Source organism: Nerophis lumbriciformis, linkage group LG23, assembly GCF_033978685.3.
Source record: "Nerophis lumbriciformis linkage group LG23, RoL_Nlum_v2.1, whole genome shotgun sequence".
NCBI lineage: Eukaryota > Metazoa > Chordata > Actinopteri > Syngnathiformes > Syngnathidae > Nerophis > Nerophis lumbriciformis.
In genome coordinates, this window is record NC_084570.2 from 9,197,765 (window position 1) to 9,217,500 (window position 19,736).

Here is a 19,736-nt window from a genome sequence, read left to right on the forward strand (position 1 = left end):
TGGCACCACCAGATAACAGTATAATTGTCCATATGTCGGCATAAGACCCCAATTCAGTAGTGTACACAATTTTGGAAATAAAAGCTAAAAGGTGCTGTCCACGCATGTGGCCACTAAGGCCTTTAGGAGAAAAATGATGAAATCCGTCTTATCTGACCTGGATACTAGTGTTAAACAATGCCAAAGCATCAAATGCATGCATTTTGGCGTGAGCTTGCACGCAGTCTTGGGGTTTTGCAGTCTGGCCATCAGAGCAAGGTGGATGTTTTAATTTAGATACCGTATTTTTCGGACTATAAGTCACAGTTTTTTTCATAGTTTGCGACTTATACTCAGGAGCGACTTATGTGTGAACTTATTAACACATTACCGTAAAATATCAAATAATATTATTTAGCTCATTCACGTAAGAGACTAGACGTATAAGATTTCATGAGATTTAGCGATTAGGAGTGACAGATTGTTTGGTAAACGTATAGCATGTTCTATATGTTATAGTTATTTGAATGACTCTTACCATAATATGTTACGTTAACATACCAGGCACGTTCTCAGTTGGTTATTTATGCCTCATATAACGTACACTTATTCAGCCTGTTGTTTACTATTCTTTATTTATTTTAAATTGCTTTTCAAATGTCTATTCTTGGTGTTGGGTTTTATCAAATAAATTTCCCCCAAAAATGTGACTTATACTCGTTTTTTTCCTTCTTTATTATGCATTTTCGGCAGGTGCGACTTATACTCCAAAAAATACGGCAAGTGTTTCTAAACCATTGTTGGGGTCTGAGCGCCGCCTGCTAAATAGAGGGCCGCCAAAAAGTATCTGTTTCGCAACTGTGTACCGTATGGGCCGCGGCGATACTCGGTTGTAATACACTTTTCCACCACTTGTGGCGGTAATGAAGATCTCAAACAAATAGAAGTCTGGAGCTAAAGTCAGAGAAAAGTTTCTTAAGCGCAAAAATTATGACTTAAGTGGTGAAACTTTTTTAATTTGCCGTTTAATTTTATTGACAGTTTATTTTGGCAACATACAGTATATATTATTATTATTTATTAACAACTTTTATAAGTCCTTTCTCTTGCTGTATATTTGATTAGTATCCATTTTTGTAATCAGCCTGACCTAAGCCTTGATAGTAGGGATGTCCGATAATGGCTTTTTTGCCGATATCCGATATTGTCCAACTCTTAATTACCGATACCGATATCAACCGATACCGATATATACAGTCGTGGAATTAACACATTATTATGCCTAATTTGGACAACCAGGTATGGTAAAGATAAGGTCCTTTTTTAAAACATTAATTAAATAAAATAAGATAAATAAATTAAAAACATTTTCTTGAATAAAAAAGAAAGTAAAACAATATAAAAACAGTTACATAGAAACTAGTAATTAATGAAAATGAGTCAAATTAAGTGTTAAAAGTTAGTACTATTAGTGGACCAGCAGCACGCACAATCATGTGTGCTTACGGACTGTATCCCTTGCAGACTGTATTGATATATATTGATATATAATGTAGGAACCACAATATTAATAACAGAAAGAAACAACCCTTTTGTGTGAATGAGTGTGAATGAGTGTAAATGGGGGAGGGAGGTTTTTTGGGTTGGTGCACTAATTGTAAGTGTATCTTGTGTTTTTTTATGTTGATTTAATTAAAAAAAATGTTTTAAATTATTTAAAAAACGATACCGATAATAAAAAAAAACGATACTGATCATTTCCGATATTACATTTTAAAGCATTTATCGGCCGATAATATCGGACATCTCTACTTGATAGTAATCTTTGTGATTAACACATGCTTTCATATCATTTGACAAGGTTTGTACTGTTAAACTGCAAGTATGTTGGATATAATTATTGAATACAAGTAAAACCAAGAGAAAGATTACTAAGTCAGTGTTAATTTTTGAGTGGGCCTTGTGGCCTTCTGTAGTGAAAAAGTTGGGCCCCGAGGTGAAAAAGGTTAAGAACCCCTTATTTAGACATTAATAAACCAAGCTCTGAGCCAACGGCGTAGGAGCTCCTCCCCTTTTGCTTCAGGCTGCAAGGAAACACAAAAAAAGGTAGGAACAAGTAATGTATAATTTTCATATACCGTATTTTCCAGACTATAAGGCGCACTTAAAATCCTTTTTCCCCCTAAAAACTCTACAGTGCGCCTTATAACCCGGTGTGCCTAATGTACGGAATAATTCTGGTTTTGCTTACCAACCTCGAAGCAATTTTATTTGGTACATGGTGTAATAATAAGTGTGACGAGTAAATGGCACTCAAACATGTTATATCTCACATTCTATATTGTGTTTTGGAAAAAGGTTGTCATAAACGTTACTTAATTCATTTAAAAAAAAAAAATACAAAAGAGAAAAAAAATTTATGCATATGTAAATGTATTCAGTTATAAACATTCATTCACTTTCTTCTTTCCTTCATGGATCTAAACTTTACCGCTGGCGGTATTTTTTTTCTATATTTTTATTGTAATATTTTCAGAATGTGTTTGTTCTATTTTTGGCCAAAGTAAGACAAAGAAAACAAATCGGAAGTTGTTTTTATTTTTTAGTTTTAATGCCATGATTTTAATAGACCTGCCCGCGTGTGCACAGATTTTCCTCCATGCGGCCCCTGAGCTAAAATGAGTTTGACACCCCTGATCTAAATATATCTAAAAGATGGCAGCAGACGGCAAATGACCATTGAGGAACAACAACATAGCATCAGTGGAGTGTCCATCCAGCTAGTGAGTGTGCCATACACTCACTGAGGCCTCATTTACCCATCACTAGTTCCAAACTTTCCAAAACAATGCATAGAAGAAGTTAATATTCAGCTGAAGCTTGAATTGATTGACAAAATGCAAATCAAAGTATTGTACAAGTCAATTGTCTCAGTACTATGCCTTGAACCAGAGAGTCTGCAAACAGTGGTATTGTGCTCACTGTACAAGTTACTTGGTACCTTTTAACCCAGTTTCAATTGAATTAGCACAATGAATTTTCCCTTCCACAAAGTTGTGATGATGATGATGATGATGATGGGATCGCTGACAGGAAGTTCTTCTTTAGTTCACTGATCAGTTAAACCGGATTCATGTCTTGTTTTGTGTTGGGAAAAAAAAGTAGTAAATAGGGGAAAACAAGACAGGCTAAAGATAAGTTCTGCTTTTGCCTGAGCTGCTCCCTGTGCCCTACTTTTAATTTCAAAGAGAGCCCAACTTCCTGTGAACAATTAGGAACTACATGTGTCCTGACAGAAACACATGATCAAATGAATTTGGGTAAAATAATCCTGTCTGGAAATCAATCTTTAAATGAACATGTTCTGTACTGCAACTACACAATGTCCAACAAGTTCAATTAAATAGATCAAGGGAGTGTTGACAAAGGCTAATACTGTATATTCTACGGCATTAAAAAAAAAAAAAAGTTTTTTTTTTCTCATGCTTAACTATCATACTTATAAACACACTGCCAACTATTCTTCTGGGACACCAAATACAATAAAGAATTAACTGGAAATACCTGATTTTTACTCTTAAATAAACTCTGATGTACTGTAGCTGCTAACTGTCATTTGTAAGTAAAAGCATATTTTATACTGCAGTTGTTTTCCATCATCTGCCTACTTCTTCTACAGCGGGGGTCAGCAACCCGCGGCTCTCCAGCCGCATGCGGCTCTTTCGCACCGTCCTAGTGGCTCCCGCAAGCTTTTTTAAAAATGGAAAAAGATGGGGGGGGAAATATATTTGTTGTTTTAATAATGTTTCTGTAGAAGGACAAACATGACACAAACCTTCCTAATCGTTAGAAAGCACACTGTTTAATATGTTTGTGTGTATGCTTCACTGATGACAGTATTTGGCCAGCGCCGTTTTGTCCTACTAATTTTGTCAGTCTTTGAACTCACCGTAGTGTGTTTACATCAGGGGTCGGCAACCCAAAATGTTGAAAGAGCCATATTGGACCAGAAATACAAAAACAAATCTGTCTGGAGCCGCAAAAAATTAAAAGCCATATTACATACAGATAGTGTGTCATGAGATATAAATTGAATTAAGATGAGTTAAAGGAAACTAAATGACCTCAAATATACCTACAGATGATGCATAATGATGCAATATGTACATATAGCTAGCCTAAATAGCATGTTAGCATCGATTAGCTTGCAGTAATGCAGTGACCAAATATGTCTGATTAGCACTCCACACAAGTCAATAACATCAACAAAACTCACCTTTGTGCATTCATGCACAACGTTAAAAGTTTGGTGGACAAAATGAGACAGAAAAAGAAGTGGCATAAAACACGTCCTAGAAAGTCGGAGAAAGTTATACATGTAAACAAACTACGGTGAGTTCAAGGACCGCCAAAATTAGTAGGACAAAACGGTGTTCACCAAATACTCGAATCAGTGAAGCATGTTTAATATAAACAGTGTGCTTTATAACAATTAGGGAGGTTTGTGTCATGTTTGTCCTCCTACAGAAACCATATTAAAACAAAAAATATATTTTTTCCCCTCATCTTTTTCCAATTTTCATACATTTTTGAAAAAACTCCAGAGAGCCACAAGGGCGGCGCTAAAGAGCCGCATGCGCCTCTAGAGCCGCGGGTTGCCGACCCCTGGTTTACATGTACAACTTTCTCCATCGCTGCCACAGAAATTTGTGTTTAATGACACTCCTTTGTCTCATTTTGTCCACCAAACGTTTTGTGCTGTGCGTGATTGCACAAAGGTGAGCTTTGTTGATGTTATTGACTTGCGTGGGGTGCTAATAATCCATGCTAACATGCTATTTAGGCTAGCTGTGTGTACATATTGCATATGGTATATTTGAGTTCATTTAATTTCCTTTACTTATGTCCACTGTGTATTTGATTTATATTTGCATGTCTAATGACACATTATCTGTATGTAATATTGACTGCATTTCTGTTTGTGTGCCATGTTGTTCCAGACCACAGCAAACGTTACCCAGCTTGCAAAGATTGTAATAAATCCATTAGAAGAGGACAGCCTGTCCTTTCCTTTAACTTGGGCACACATATCTATACCTTTGGCAGTTTTAAGCCAGTAATTTCCAGGAGTTATCCCACCCTCTGAGACACTTACTTAATGTGTTGCCTTCATTATAACACTTACATAGGACTTATAACTTTTTACGGCTCCAGACAGATTAGTTTTTTGTATTTTTGGTCCAATATGGCTCTTTCAACATGTTGGGTTGCCGACCCCTGCTCTAAACCAATGTTTTTCAATCTTTCCGGAGGCACACCCCCAGCAGAAATCATTAAAAAACGAAACTCAGTTGACAGTAATAAGTCGTCGCAATTGTTGGATACGACTTTAAACCATAACCAAGCATGCATCAATATAGCTCTTGTCTTAAAGTAGGTGTACGGTCACCACCTGTCACATCACGCCGTGACTTATTTTGAGTTTTTTGCTGTTTTCCTGTGTGTTGTGTTTTAGTTCTTGTCTTGCGCTCCTATTTTGGTGGCTTTTTCTCTTTTTTTGGTATTTCCCTGTAGCAGTTTCATGTCTTCCTTTGAACAATATTTTCCACATTTACTTTGTTTTAGCAATCAAGAATATTTCAGTTGTTTTTATCCTTCTTCGTGGGGACATTGTTGATTGTCATGTAATGTTCGGATGTACTTTGTGGACGCCATCTTTGCTCCACAGTAAGTCTTTACTGTCATCCAGCATTCTGTTTTTGTTTACTTTGTAGCCTTTTCAGATTTAGTTTCTTCTGCTTAGCCTTCCCTAAGCTTCAGTGCCTTTTTTTAGGGGCACTCACCTTTTGATATTTTTGGTTTAAGCATTAGACACCTTTTTACCTGCACACTGCCTCCCGTTGTTTCCGACATCTACAAAACAATTAGCTACTGGTATGGAAGAGTATTACACGGTTACTCTGCCGAGCTCTAGGCAGCACAGACACTCAACAACAACACATCATTTGCAGACTATAATTACTGGTTTGCAAAAAATATTTTTAACTCCAATAGGTGAAACATGATAATCTCCCACGGCACACCAGACTGTATCTCACAGCACACTACTGCTCTACACAACAGCCACGGCACAAACACACCAACACGTTGATCTGTGGCGTCCATGCTTTTTCGTGGAGTAACGAATTCCTCATTCACGGAATTCGGTGTTCAGCCGAAATTAGCCGTTTCTTTGAAAAAAACTACCAGCGGTGTCTATCGTTTCACGCTGCCGCATCAAAAAATGTATTCCTTTAGTTTCAAAACGACGATTTAGATATAAAATAAAATACAGTATACGTATAATAGGATAATCACTTATTTGTAGCACCAATGGCAAGTAAACTCTTCATATTTAAAAGGTAGCTCATTTCGACATATCAGCTTCCGGTCAACTTCCCCTGTTTACACTTTATTGAACTGAGCATGCAAGTGGCGCTGCAGCCACATGTTTAGCTAATATAGACACTTACATCATGTGTTACTACCTTCATAATAACACTTATATAAGACTTTTAAATTTTTGCGGCTCCAGACATATTTTTTTTTAAATATTTTTGGTCCAATATGGCTCTTTCAACATTTTGGGTTGCCGACCCCTGACCTAGAGTGTGAAAAAGGCCTATATGTAGTCTATTAGGAAGAAGGTAGTAATCAATAAGGACCTACAAAGTAAGTTGTATACTCTGAGAACAAATTTTGGGATACTAGATTCAAAAGTGAGTTGTGGTCAGGGTGGCTGTGATGTGAACGTTGACGACAGATAGCCAAGGCGGAAAAAAATAATAATCTACGTTTTGCACTATCAATTAAAATTAGCCTGAACTGAGATTTCAAACCCGCAGCGACCTCTACTTCACTCGTTTCTTACATAACCAAACACCCTCAGTGCGCAGAGAGACCGTGTGTGTTTGTGTGTGTGTGAATGTACGTGCAACAATGACGTGCAGTGCACAAGTCTCGACTGGTACACACCCTGCAGCGGCAAATCCGACTCATCTCAGTGAACAACTGAGTGTCTCCCTCACACACACACACACACATGAATATTCTTTGCCTTGTTCGAAGCAAAGTGTACATGCACACGTACTCGCACAGGCTGCCACCAAGTTAATTCTGGTCTAAATTTAACAAGGTGTCTGGGGTGCCGTGCTGGGGAACAGCTGAACATGACGGCACATTACCCAGCTAAATAACTGGCTATCAGATAACAGCACTTTTTGTGTCAAATATGTTTAAGAACAGCCAAATATGGATCTCTTTCTTTCTGTATGTTTGGGCTGAGGATAACAGTTCAATCACACCAACAGTGCTCAAATATTCAGGGAGTTTGGGTAACCGCAGGCCAGAAACCTAATTAAACTCAGATGAAAATCTTTTTTCAGAAAATAGACAGCGTTACGCAGGATTAAGCTGGCAGAGCGTCATAAAACCAATTCCCATAAAATCAACCATATTGATTAAGGCAGTGTTTTTCAACCACTGCGCCGTGAGATACAGTCTGGTTTGCCGTGGGAGATTATGTAATTTCACCTATTTGGGTTAAAAATATTTTTTGCAAACCAGTAATTATAATCCGCAAATAATGTGCCGTTGTTGAGTGTCTGTGCTGTCTGGAGCTCGGCAGAGTAATCGTGTCATACTCCTCCATATCAGTAGGTGGCAGCAGGTAGCTAATTGCTTTGTGGATGTCGGGAACATGGTTTGTCGTGATCACAATATGCTTAAACCAAAAATAAACAAAAGGCGAGTGCCGCTAAGAAAAGGCATCGAAGCTTAGGGATGGTTATGCAAAACGAAACTAGAACTGAACTGGCTGCAAAGTAAACAAAAACAGAATGCTGGGCGACAGCAAAGACTTACAGCGTGTGGAGCACACGGCGTCCACAAAGTACATCCGTACATGACATGACAATTAACAATGTCCCCACAAAGAAGGATAGCGTACGCACAACTTAAATAGTCTAGATTGCGAAAACAAAGCCGGTGCGGGGAATTGCATTCCAGGAAGACATGAAAATGCTACAGGAAAATACCAACAAAAGAGAAAAAGCCACCAAAATAGGGAGTGCAAGACGAGAACTAAGACTAACACTACGCATGGGAAAACAGCAAAAAACTCAAAATAAGTCATGGCTTGATGTGACAGGTCGTGACAGTACACCTACTTTGAGACAAGAGCTATACTGATGCATGGTTGGTTATGGTTTAAAGTCCATCCATCCATCCATTTTCTACCGCTTATTCCCTTTGGGGTCGCGGGGGGCGCTGGAGCCTATCTCAGCTACAATCGGGCGGAAGGCGGGGTACACCCTGGACAAGTCATATCCGACAATTACGACAACAACTTTTTATTGTCTACTGAGTTTCATTTTTTAATGTTTTCTGCTGGTGGAGTGCCTCCGGATTTTTTCAATGAAAAAAATGCGCCTTAACTCAAAAAAGGTTGAAAAACACTGGATTAAGGATGTGCCGATCGATCGGCCATCACTCAGTATCGTACCATTTTCGTGAAAAAGTATGTGGTCGCCATTGCCGATTAATGTCTTTCGATGCAAATCACAAACGCTAATCCCTTCTGGCTAATATTTGTTTTTTGTCCGCCGGCTGACAAGCTATTATTTCAGTGTAGAAACGCTCCTCTGAGATAATAATAATCACCACCGTTGCAGCAAATAAACTGTATTTATCAGTATCTTAAGTATCATTATCAAGTATTAGAACGAGGCTAAACATGTTACAAATCAAGAGCAAGCAGGAGTCGGCTTGCTAGCTAAAATAGACGCTAAGCTAGGTAAACATTTTTAAAAAAGCAGAAGAAATGAGTGCCTAGTAGGGTCATACGGTATAGTACCGCAATACTAATGAATCATATTCGGTACTAAACCGCCTCTAAAAAGTACCGGCTCCCCACCCGTTGTGTCATGCAGAACGCCCTCAGGAAGAGTTGCTTTAAGACATGGCTAGCTAGCTAGTGGCAAATGTCTGTCCGCAGTCAGCAGTGTTGTAACTACTTCAATATCATTAATCCTTGTTTCCACGGAGACAAATCATGTACGATTATTTCAAGTATCAGCCCTGAAGGACGCGTGATAGCTATATCTGCTTCACTACACACTGCAGCCATGATAATGGATGAGAGAAAACATGTCTATAGTTGACAAAATCAAGACAAGATTTCAGTATGTCCAATCATTAACCATTGCGATGACCATCTTAACATTGATTACACTAATCACATGTGAATAAGGGGCATACTTAATCAACAGCCATATATGTCACACTAAAGTTGGCCGTATGAACAACGCCAACACTGTCATAAACATGTGCCATATAGTGAAACCGCACTAAACAACAATGACAAACACATTTTGGGAGAATATTTGCACCGCAACACAACATAAACACTACAGAACAAATTCCCAGAATTCCGTGCAGCTACAATATAAACAAACGCCATTGGTGGATCTACATCTAACATCCACTGTGATGATACCAAGTACTGGAGTGTATCTAGTCGATAGTACTATGATTACATCAATATTTTTTTAGCATCGCAAAATTTTCTTTCGTTTTTTTTTATTTATGTTATGTTTATAAACTCAGGAAATATGTCCTTGGACACATGAATACATGACCACTTGAATATGACCAATGTATGACCCTGTAACGACTTGGTATCAGATTAATACCCACATTTGTGGTATCATCCAAAACTAATGTAAAGCATCCAAACAACATAAGAATAAGTGATTATTACATTTTAACAGAAGTGTAGATAGAACATGTTAAAACAGAAAATAAAGCAGATATTAACAGTAAATGAACAAGTAGATTAAAAATGCATTTTCTACCACTTGTCCTTAATAATGTTGACAAAATAATAGAATGATAAATGACACAATATGTTACTGCATATGTCAGCAGCTAAATTAGGAGTCTTTGTTTGTTTACTTACTGCTAAAAGACAAGTTGTCTTGTATGTTCACTATTTTATTTAAGGATAATAAGAAACATATGTTTAATGTACCGTAAGATTTTTTTTGTTAAAATAAAGCCAATAATGACATTTTTTGTGGTCCCCTTTTTTTAGAAAAGCACCGAAAAATTTTGGTACCGGTACCAAAATATTGGTATCGGGACAACACGATTGCCTAGTAAAGTTTCAGAAGTGTAGATGGAAGCGTGTTACAGCAGAGAGTAAGCAGGTATTAACAGGAATTTAACAAGTATATTAATAAGAGTCCAACGAGAGGATAATATATCAACAACTGTTGATGTGTCAGCATTGTCGCAGCCTGTACACGACCGACCCGTAAATTGGTAGCGTCGAAACCAAGGGTAATACTAGGATATAATGAATACTAGAGTGATTATATAAATATTTTTGTTTTCTCTATATTTTTTTTTTTTTGGTTTTTGGTAATGTTTACAAATTCAGGGAAGAATTCCCTGGACACAGGAGGACTTTGAGGGCAAAACTGATTTTAATGAGCTATAGTGCGTGCAGTAGTTATGGATTTAGTGTAGTTTTTGTGTACTATTGGCTTTGTTTTGCTCAAACAATTGTATGTAATAAAAGACAATAAGGAACCAGTTGAATCGTTGTGCTGATATTGTTATACGGTCAGTAGCTGAGTTTCCATTGCAGTCAAAATTATTAAGGACAAGTAGTAAAAAATTAATTATTCATCTACGTGTTAATTTACTGTTATTATCAATTCTTGTTGCCCCCCGGCTCAGAGCCTGCACATTGGAGTTCAACCCGGTGGACGAGAGGGTAGCTTCCCTCCGCCTTCGGGTGGGGGAACGGGTCCTGACTGTGGTTTGCGCTTATGCGCCAAACCGCAGCTCAGAGTACCCACCCTTTTTGGATTCACTCGAGGGAGTACTTGAGAGTGCTCCACCGGGTGATTCCCTCGTTCTACTGGGGGACTTCAATGGTCATGTTGGCAGCGACAGTGAAACCTGGAGAGGCGTGATTGGGAAGAATGGCTGCCCGGATCTGAACCCGAGCGGTGTTTTGTTATTGGACTTTTGTGCCGTCACAGATTGTCCATAACGAACACCATGTTCAAGCATAAGAGTGTCCATATGTGCACTTGGCACCAGGACACCCTAGGCCGCAGTTCCATGATCGACTTTGTAGTTGTGTCATCGGATTTGCGGCCTCATGTTTTGGACACTCGGGTGAAGAGAGGGGCGGAGCTTTCTACCGATCACCACCTGGTGGTGAGTTGGCTGCGATGGTGGGGGAGGATGCCGGACAGACCTGGCAGGCCCAAACGCATTGTGAGGGTTTGCTGGGAACGTCTGGCAGAGTCTCCTGTCAGAGAGAGTTTCAATTCCCACCTCCGGAAGAACTTTGAACATGTCACGAGGGAGGTACTGGACATTGAGTCCGAATGGACCATGTTCCGCGCCTCTATTGTCGAGGCGGCTGATTGGAGCTGTGGCCGCAAGGTAGTTGGTGCCTGTCGTGGCGGTAATCCTAGAACCCGTTGGTGGACACCGGCGGTGAGGGATGCCGTCAAGCTGAAGAAGGAGTCCTATCGGGTTCTTTTGGCTCATAGGACTCCTGAGGCAGCGGACAGGTACCGACAGGCCAAGCGGTGTGCGGCTTCAGCGGTCGCAGAGGCAAAAACTCGGACATGGGAGGAGTTCGGGGAAGCCATGGAAAGCGACTTCCGGACGGCTTCGAAGCAATTCTGGACCACCATCCGCCGCCTCAGGAAGGGGAAGCAGTGCACTATCAACACCGTGTATGGCGAGGATGGTGTTCTGCTGACCTCGACTGCGGATGTTGTGGATCGGTGGAGGGAATAATTCAAAGACCTCCTCAATCCCACCAACACGTCTTCCTATGAGGAAGCAGTGCCTGGGGAATCTGTGGTGGGCTCTCCTATTTCTGGGGCTGAGGTTGCTGAGGTAGTTAAAAAGCTCCTCGGTGGCAAGGCCCCAGGGGTAGATGAGATCCGCCCGGAGTTCCTTAAGGCTCTGGATGCTGTGGGGCTGTCTTGGTTGACAAGACTCTGCAGCATCGCGTAGACATCGGGGGCGGTACCTCTGGATTGGCAGACCGGGGTGGTGGTTCCTCTCTTTAAGAAGGGGAACCGGAGGGTGTGTTCTAACTATCGTGGGATCACACTCCTCAGCCTTCCCGGTAAGGTCTATTCGGGTATACTGGAGAGGAGGCTACGCCGGATAGTCGAACCTCGGATTCAGGAGGAACAGTGTGGTTTTCGTCCTGGTCGTGGAACTGTGGACCAGCTCTATACTCTCGGCAGGGTCCTTGAGGGTGCATGGGAGTTTGCCCAACCAGTCTAGATGTGTTTTGTGGACTTGGAGAAGGCATTCGACCGTGTCCCTCGGGAAGTCCTGTGGGGAGTGCTCAGAGAGTATGGGGTATCGGACTGTCTGATTGTGGCAGTCCGCTCCCTGTATGCTCAGTGCCAGAGCTTGGTCCGCATTGCCGGCAGTAAGTCGGACACGTTTCCAGTGAGGGTTGGACTCCCCCAAGGCTGCTCTTTGTCACCGATTCTGTTCATAACTTTTATGGACAGAATTTCTAGGCGCAGTCAAGGCGTTGAGGGGATCTGGTTTGGTGGCTGCAGGATTAGGTATCTGCTTTTTGCAGATGATGTGGTCCTGATGGCTTCATCTGGCCAGGATCTTCAGCTCTCGCTGGATCGGTTCGCAGCCGAGTGTGAAGCGACTGGGATGAGAATCAGCACCTCCAAGTCCGAGTCCATGGTTCTCGCCCGGAAAAGGGTGGAGTGCCATCTCCGGGTTGGGGAGGAGATCTTGCCCCAAGTGGAGGAGTTCAAGTACCTCGGAGTCTTGTTCACGAGTGAGGGAAGAGTGGATTGTGAGATTGACAGGCGGATCGGTGCGGCGTCTTCAGTAATGCGGACGCTGTATCGATCCGTTGTGGTGAAGAAGGAGCTGAGCCGGAAGGCAAAGCTCTCAATTTACCGGTCGATCTACGTTCCCATCCTCACTTATGGTCATGAGCTTTGGGTTATGACCGAAAGGACAAGATCACGGGTACAAGCGGCCAAAATGAGTTTCCTCCGCCGGGTGGCGGGGCTCTCCCTTAGAGATAGGGTGAGAAGCTCTGCCATCCAGGGGGAGCTCAAAGTAAAGCCGCTGCTCCTCCACATCGAGAGGAGCCAGATGAGGTGGTTCGGGCATCTGGTCAGGATGCCACCCGAGCGCCTCCCTAGGGAGGTGTTTAGGGCACGTCCGACCGGTAGGAGGCCGCGGGGAAGACCCAGGACACGTTGGGAAGACTATGTCTCCCGGCTGGCCTGGGAACGCCTCGGGGTCCCAAAGGAAGAGCTGGACGAAGTGGCTGGGGAGAGGGAAGTCTGGGCTTCCCTGCTTAGGCTGCTGCCCCCGCGACCCGACCTCGGATAGGCGGAAGAAGATGGATGGATGGATGGCATGTGTCCAGGGACATATTTCCCGAGTTTATAAACACAATATGATTTTTTTTAAAACAAAAGAAGATGTTGTAATGCCAAAACATATTGACGTAATCATAGTAGTATCGACTAGATACGCTACTGTACTTGGTATCATTACAGTGGATGTCAGGTGTAGATCCACCCATGGCTTTTTTTTACATTTTGAGCATGTTTAGCTATTCCTCGTCGTGCAGGGAGGATACTTGTAAGAAACTTACTTTATTTAGTGATTTAGAAGTAGCTAAAACACTGCCGACGGCGAATGGACGTTAACCACTAGCTAGCTAGCCATGTCTGAAAGCACCTCTTCCTGAGGGCGTTTCAGTGTTATAACTTCACCTTTGCTAGTTTTTAAAGGGGAATATTATCACAATTTCAGAAGGGTTAAACCCATTAAAAATCAGTTCCCAGTGGCTTATTTTATTTTTCGAAGTTTTTTTCAAAATTTTACCCATCACGCAATATCCCTAAAAAAAGCTTCAAAGTGCCTGATTTTAACCATCGTTATATACACCCGTCCATTTTCCTGTAACGTCACATAGTGATGCCAATACAAACAAACATGGCGGAAAGAACAGCAAATTATAGCGACATTAGCTCGAATTCAGACTCGGATTTCAGCAGCTTAAGCGGTTCAACAGATTACGCATGTATTGAAACGGATGGTTGTAGTGTGGAGGCAGGTAGCGAAAACGAAATTGAAGAAGAAACTGAAGCTATTGAGCCATATCGGTTTGAACCGTATGCAAGCGAAACCGACGAAAACGACACGACAGCCAGCGACACGGGAGAAAGCGAGGACAAATTCGGCGATCGCCTTCTAACCAACGATTGGTATGTGTTTGTTTGGCATTAAAGGAAACTAACAACTATGAACTAGGTTTACAGCATATGAAATACATTTGGCAACAACATGCACTTTGAGAGTGCAGACAGCCCAGTTTTCATCAATTTATATATTCTGTAGACACACCCTCATCCGCTCTCTTTTCCTGAAAGCTGATCTGTCCAGTCCAGTTGGAAATGCATCTGCTTTGAGTGTCGCAGGATATCCACACATTCTTGCCATCTCTGTCGTAGCATAGCTTTCGTCGGTAAAGTGTGCGGAACAAACGTCCAATTTCTTGCCACTTTCGCATCTTTGGGCCACTGGTGCAACTTGAATCCGTCCCTGTTCGTGTTGTTACACCCTCCGACAACACACCGACGAGGCATGATGTCTCCAAGGTACGGAAAACAGTCGAAAAAACGGAAAATAACAGAGCTGATTTGACTCGGTGTTTGTAATGTGTTTGAGAAAATGGCGGATTGCTTCCCGATGTGACATCACAACCGTCATCGCTCCGAGAGCGAATAATAGAAAGGCGTTTAATTCGCCAAAATTCACCCATTTAGAGTTCGGAAATCGGTTAAAAAAATATATGGTCTTTTTTCTGCAACATCAAGGTATATATTGACGCTTACATAGGTCTAGTGATAATGTTCCCCTTTAAGCCAAAATGCGTCCGTTCTCCCTTTTCTGTCTACACACTGTGTCTGCTTGTAAGTACTCCGTGATTGTGCGCTACCGAACATGATCCTCTGCTCGTAAGCCAGTAATGACACGACGTGACGAGGATGGGGGCACGGGAGGGTACGGGACCGGTACTTTTCAGAGGCGGTATAGTACCGAATATGATTCATTAGTATCGCAATACTATACTAATACCGGTATACCGTACAACCCTATACTGTACATGTGACCGGTATCGGTATGAGTATCAGCCAATCTCACTCACGGATGATCGGTATCGGAATCGGAACAATCCTAAAATTGATGCCAACAGTGGAAATCCCCTTTCATCATTATAATTTTGATACACGCACAACACATAATTTCACACATTTTTTTATGTTAATTTAAACCTGTGCCAATCATTAATTTTTTGCCACTTTTGGTGAAGTTTCAAGCTGGTTTAGTGAATAACTAGTCCTACTTGGGGAGTGGTGACATTCGAATATACCAGGGGTCGGCAATCCGCGGCTCCAGAGCCGCATGCGGCTCAGCTGCATACTTGCCGAACCCCCCCGATTTTCCCGGGAGACTTCCGGATTTCGGTGCCTCTCGCAGAAAACTCCCGGGATTAATATTCTTCAATGTTCACCCTTATAATAATAATAAGGGCGTGCCATGATGATACAGCATTTAGCACCCTCTACAATCTGTACTGACAGCGTGCCGGCCCAGCCTCTTGTTAAATGCATCTTCTGATGGCATACGTAAGTGACAGCAATGCATACTTGGTCAACAGCCACACAGGTTACACTGACGGTGGCCATATAAAACAACTTTAACACTCTTACTAATAATGCGCCACACTTTGCACCAAAACCAAACAAGAATGACAAACACATTTCGGGAGAACATCTGCACCTTAACACAACATAAACACAACAGAACAAATACCCAGAATCCCATGCAGCCCTGACTCTTCCGGGCTACATTATACACCCCTGCTACCAGCAAACCCTGCCCCCACCCCAAACCTGGTCCCTCACACATCAACCCCCCCCCTCTGTGCGTCGGTTGAGGTGGGCGGGGTTTGGTAGCTGGTGTGTATAATGTAGCCCGGAAGAGTCAGGGCTGCATGGGATTCTGGGTATTTGTTCTGTTGTGTTACGGTGCAGATGTTCTCCCGAAATGTGTTTGTCATTCTTGTTTGGTGTGGGTTCACAGTGTGGCGCATTATTAGTAAGAGTGTTAAAGTTTTTTATACCGCCACCATCAGTGTAACCTGTGTTGTTGTTGACCAAGTATGATTGCTGTCACGTACGTGACTAAGCAGAAGTCCCATACGACGTGTAGCTGGGCCGACACGCTGGTTGTAGTGGGCGCTAAATGCTGTACCATCACGGCACGTTCAATAGAAAAATTGCCCTGAAATTCGTAGTCTACCGGAAAAATCGGGAAGATTGACAAGTATGACGCTGTCAAGAGTCATTCATATAAAACTCGCGGGCCGCACTAACATTCAATTTTCATATTAAGGTGTGGGCCGCGTGTCTGAGACCCTTGGTTTATACATAGCACTACATACAAAAAACTTTGTATGTAGTGTCATTTCATTTTAATTTTCAAAAGATTTTTGTGGCTCCCATTGTTTTCTTTAATTTGTGAAACTGGTCAAAATGGCTCTTTGACTGGTAAAAGTTGCCGACCCCTGCAATATACTGTAAAGTGACAATAAAAAAAAGAGATCCAATTCATGACTTTGTGAGAAAAATGCTTACTGTATTGAAGTGAGCTGTTGTCCACACTGCGTCTACTGTACATCTTAGCTGACAAAACTTCCTGGAGTTCCTGTATCATTCTTGGCCAAGAGGGCCTACCTGACATTTGTATGAAGTGTGTGCATGGACATGAAAGCCAAAATATAAGCCAGAAACTGTCTAAAGTGCGTGCATGTATGTGTGGTGGGGTTTAAACACGTTTAGTAGAGCATTGCTAAGTCATGGCACCGGCTGTTAAATGAACCGTAGGCAGACACACACACACACACACACACACACACACACACACACACACACACACACACACACACACACACACACACACACACACACACACACACACACACACACACACACACACACACACACACACACACACACACACACACACACACACACACACACACACACACACACACACACACACACACACACACACACACACACACACACACACACACACACAAAAACTAGCTCGTCTGGTCTAACGCTTTACTAATTACAACACACACGCAAGCACACACACACACCTCACCCATACCAATGAGTTGGACATGATCGTCGTAGTTTCCACTTTGGACAGAGTCGGTGCTTGGCGTTAGGCATTGGTACAAGCCGGCGTCTTGCGACTTGGCCTCCGCAATCTTTAGCTCCACCACGTTGTCCTGGAGACGCATCACGGAGATATCACCTGACGCCACGCGTTTGGTAAGTGACTGGTCGGAGAAGCCGCTATCAAAGGTGGAGATGATCTTTATGCTCTGCATGTTTGCCTCCCGAGACATCATCCAATCAAAGTCCTTGATGACGGCGGAGGAGAGCCACACGTCAATAAAGGCAAAATACAAACAGTTGCCCTGATAAGTGGTGCATGGTACCCACCTGCTCACGTGGCCCCATGTAGTCTGTGACATCACACCTGATGGAGACTGGCTGACTCTCCACACGAATCAACGGGCCTGGAGGCACTGTCACCACTCGGGCTAAGCTCCCACCTTGAGATAGACATTAAAGAACAATACACACAATCACATACTGCAGTGATGGTTACCTAATGGATTCTGTACCAAGTCCCAATACATGGGAATCGATACCGATACTCAACGGTACCAATTTTTGGTACTTCTGTGTGTAAACCAACAAACGTTACTGATCCCCAAGGGAAATCGTTCATATTTAACATCGAGGTGAGCTGATAAAGATAAATGTGTTGTCCAGTTGTTATTCTTAGATTTGTTTGCACTTCTTCTGTACACTCATTTGCAGGGGTTATATAGTATAATTTACAGGTCGTTACAATTCTAAGAAGTTAGATGGGAATAATGTATTGGCTAAGATGCGATGCCTCGTCAGGGAGCAGTCTTTGCCATTAAGCTAAATCTGGTCTTTTGTTGCACCCTGAAATGTGTTTGTATCCTAAATATTGCACTTAAAGAGCAGCTGTGTGATTGTACCATGTATCTTAGTTGTAGTTTTCATTACCAAATTTAGAGGAGTTGAAATCATCATGCAAAAGCAATAATGCAGAAGCATGTCCTTCGCAAAACCAACATATTTTAAAAAATGGAGTCCTACTGTTTTCTATGAGGCATACTTGCTTTGTTGGCATGGAAAATTGCAACATTACATAGAGCCTGTCAATTATTTGGGCCGGCCAAGTCTGCAACCAACGTATGGCCTTTTTTTAATATCTCGATATTTTTAGGCCATGTCATGATACACGATATATATCTCGATATTTTACCTTAGCCTTGAATTAACACTCGATGCATATAATCACAGCAGTATGATGATTCTATGTGTCTACATTAAAATATTCTTCTTCATACTGCATTAATATATGTTCATTTTAAACTTTCATGCAGAGAGGGAAATCACAACTAAGTCCATTGACCAAAACTGCATTTATTAAACAGTTATTAAGCAGTGGCACAAACATTCATGTCATTTCAAAACAGAAAGTGCAAGATTGTCAGAGACATTTTAAAACAATCTATGAGTGCACTTTTGTGCATGATGTCACTAAGATGACAACACTAAATTAAAGTGCACTTTTTATACAGAACGCCACTACAATAGTTTAAAACAAATAAAGTGCACTTTTGTGCATGATGTCACACAAGATATTTCAATAACTGTCAAATAAAAATTAGCTGCATAATAGGAAATCAAATAGTGTATGTCCTTCGCTATGTGGTAGGTTCCTGCGGACGCTATCTCCTTCTGTTGTTGACTATTTTTTTCATACGGTGTTGAGCCGGAATTGGTTGCTTGCGCATTTTGTGGGTGTGGCACTGGCCGGAGATGTTGACATGCAGAGTTTAAAACACTCATTCTCTAGCGGGTGACTTTTCAAATGATGCTACATATTAGCAGTAATGCTAATTTTTGTAGCAACGCTTTTGCCCCACACTTGACAAATTATGATTATCTGTTCGACATATTCCCACTTGAAGCCAAACCACCGCCAGACGATGGACCCCGTGCTGTTTTTCTTGGGAATTAATTCTTCCTTCATTTGTTACCATATTCGCACCTTCTTTCTCTCGTATTACCACTGGCACCACAGCTAACGTTACCCATGCCGCTTCCTCTCTGCTCCGCGAGGGCGTATACGTATGTGACGTACTGTATGTAAGAAGGTGCGCTTGTTTTATGTTTCTGTGAGAAGCAGAGACAAGAAAGAGTGATAAAAGCCTGTAGTGTAATGCCCGCAGCTAAAAGCAACTGCGTGAGAACGTATACTCGAATATCACGATATAGTTATTTTCTATATCACACAGAGACAAACCCGCGATATATCGAGTATATTCAATATATCGCCCAGCCCGAAACCAAGGTGACTTCACGTGCAACAAAAATATTGAAATATGTCATCGTTTGATTTTACGCAAATCGACACCCGGTGGTACAGACAGAATTGGTTGGTGCTTATAAAAGTTGTAAATTTAGTACCCATCTCTACACTCACATAACATA

General features: G+C 41.8%; 1 protein-coding gene across 1 annotated transcript in view; it reads right to left on the reverse strand.

Moving 5' to 3' along the window:
* The window catches only part of LOC133622445 (prostaglandin F2 receptor negative regulator-like), a 179,807-nt gene that overhangs the window by 126,893 nt on the left and 33,178 nt on the right, over nucleotides 1–19,736 (reverse strand). The window contains exons 2-3 of the mRNA XM_061985200.2: nucleotides 17,640–17,752; nucleotides 17,299–17,557 (exon numbers count right to left, since the gene is read on the reverse strand). Of these exons, the coding sequence (XP_061841184.1) occupies nucleotides 17,299–17,557; nucleotides 17,640–17,752 (372 nt within the window). The remainder of the gene's footprint in view (nucleotides 1–17,298; nucleotides 17,558–17,639; nucleotides 17,753–19,736) is intronic.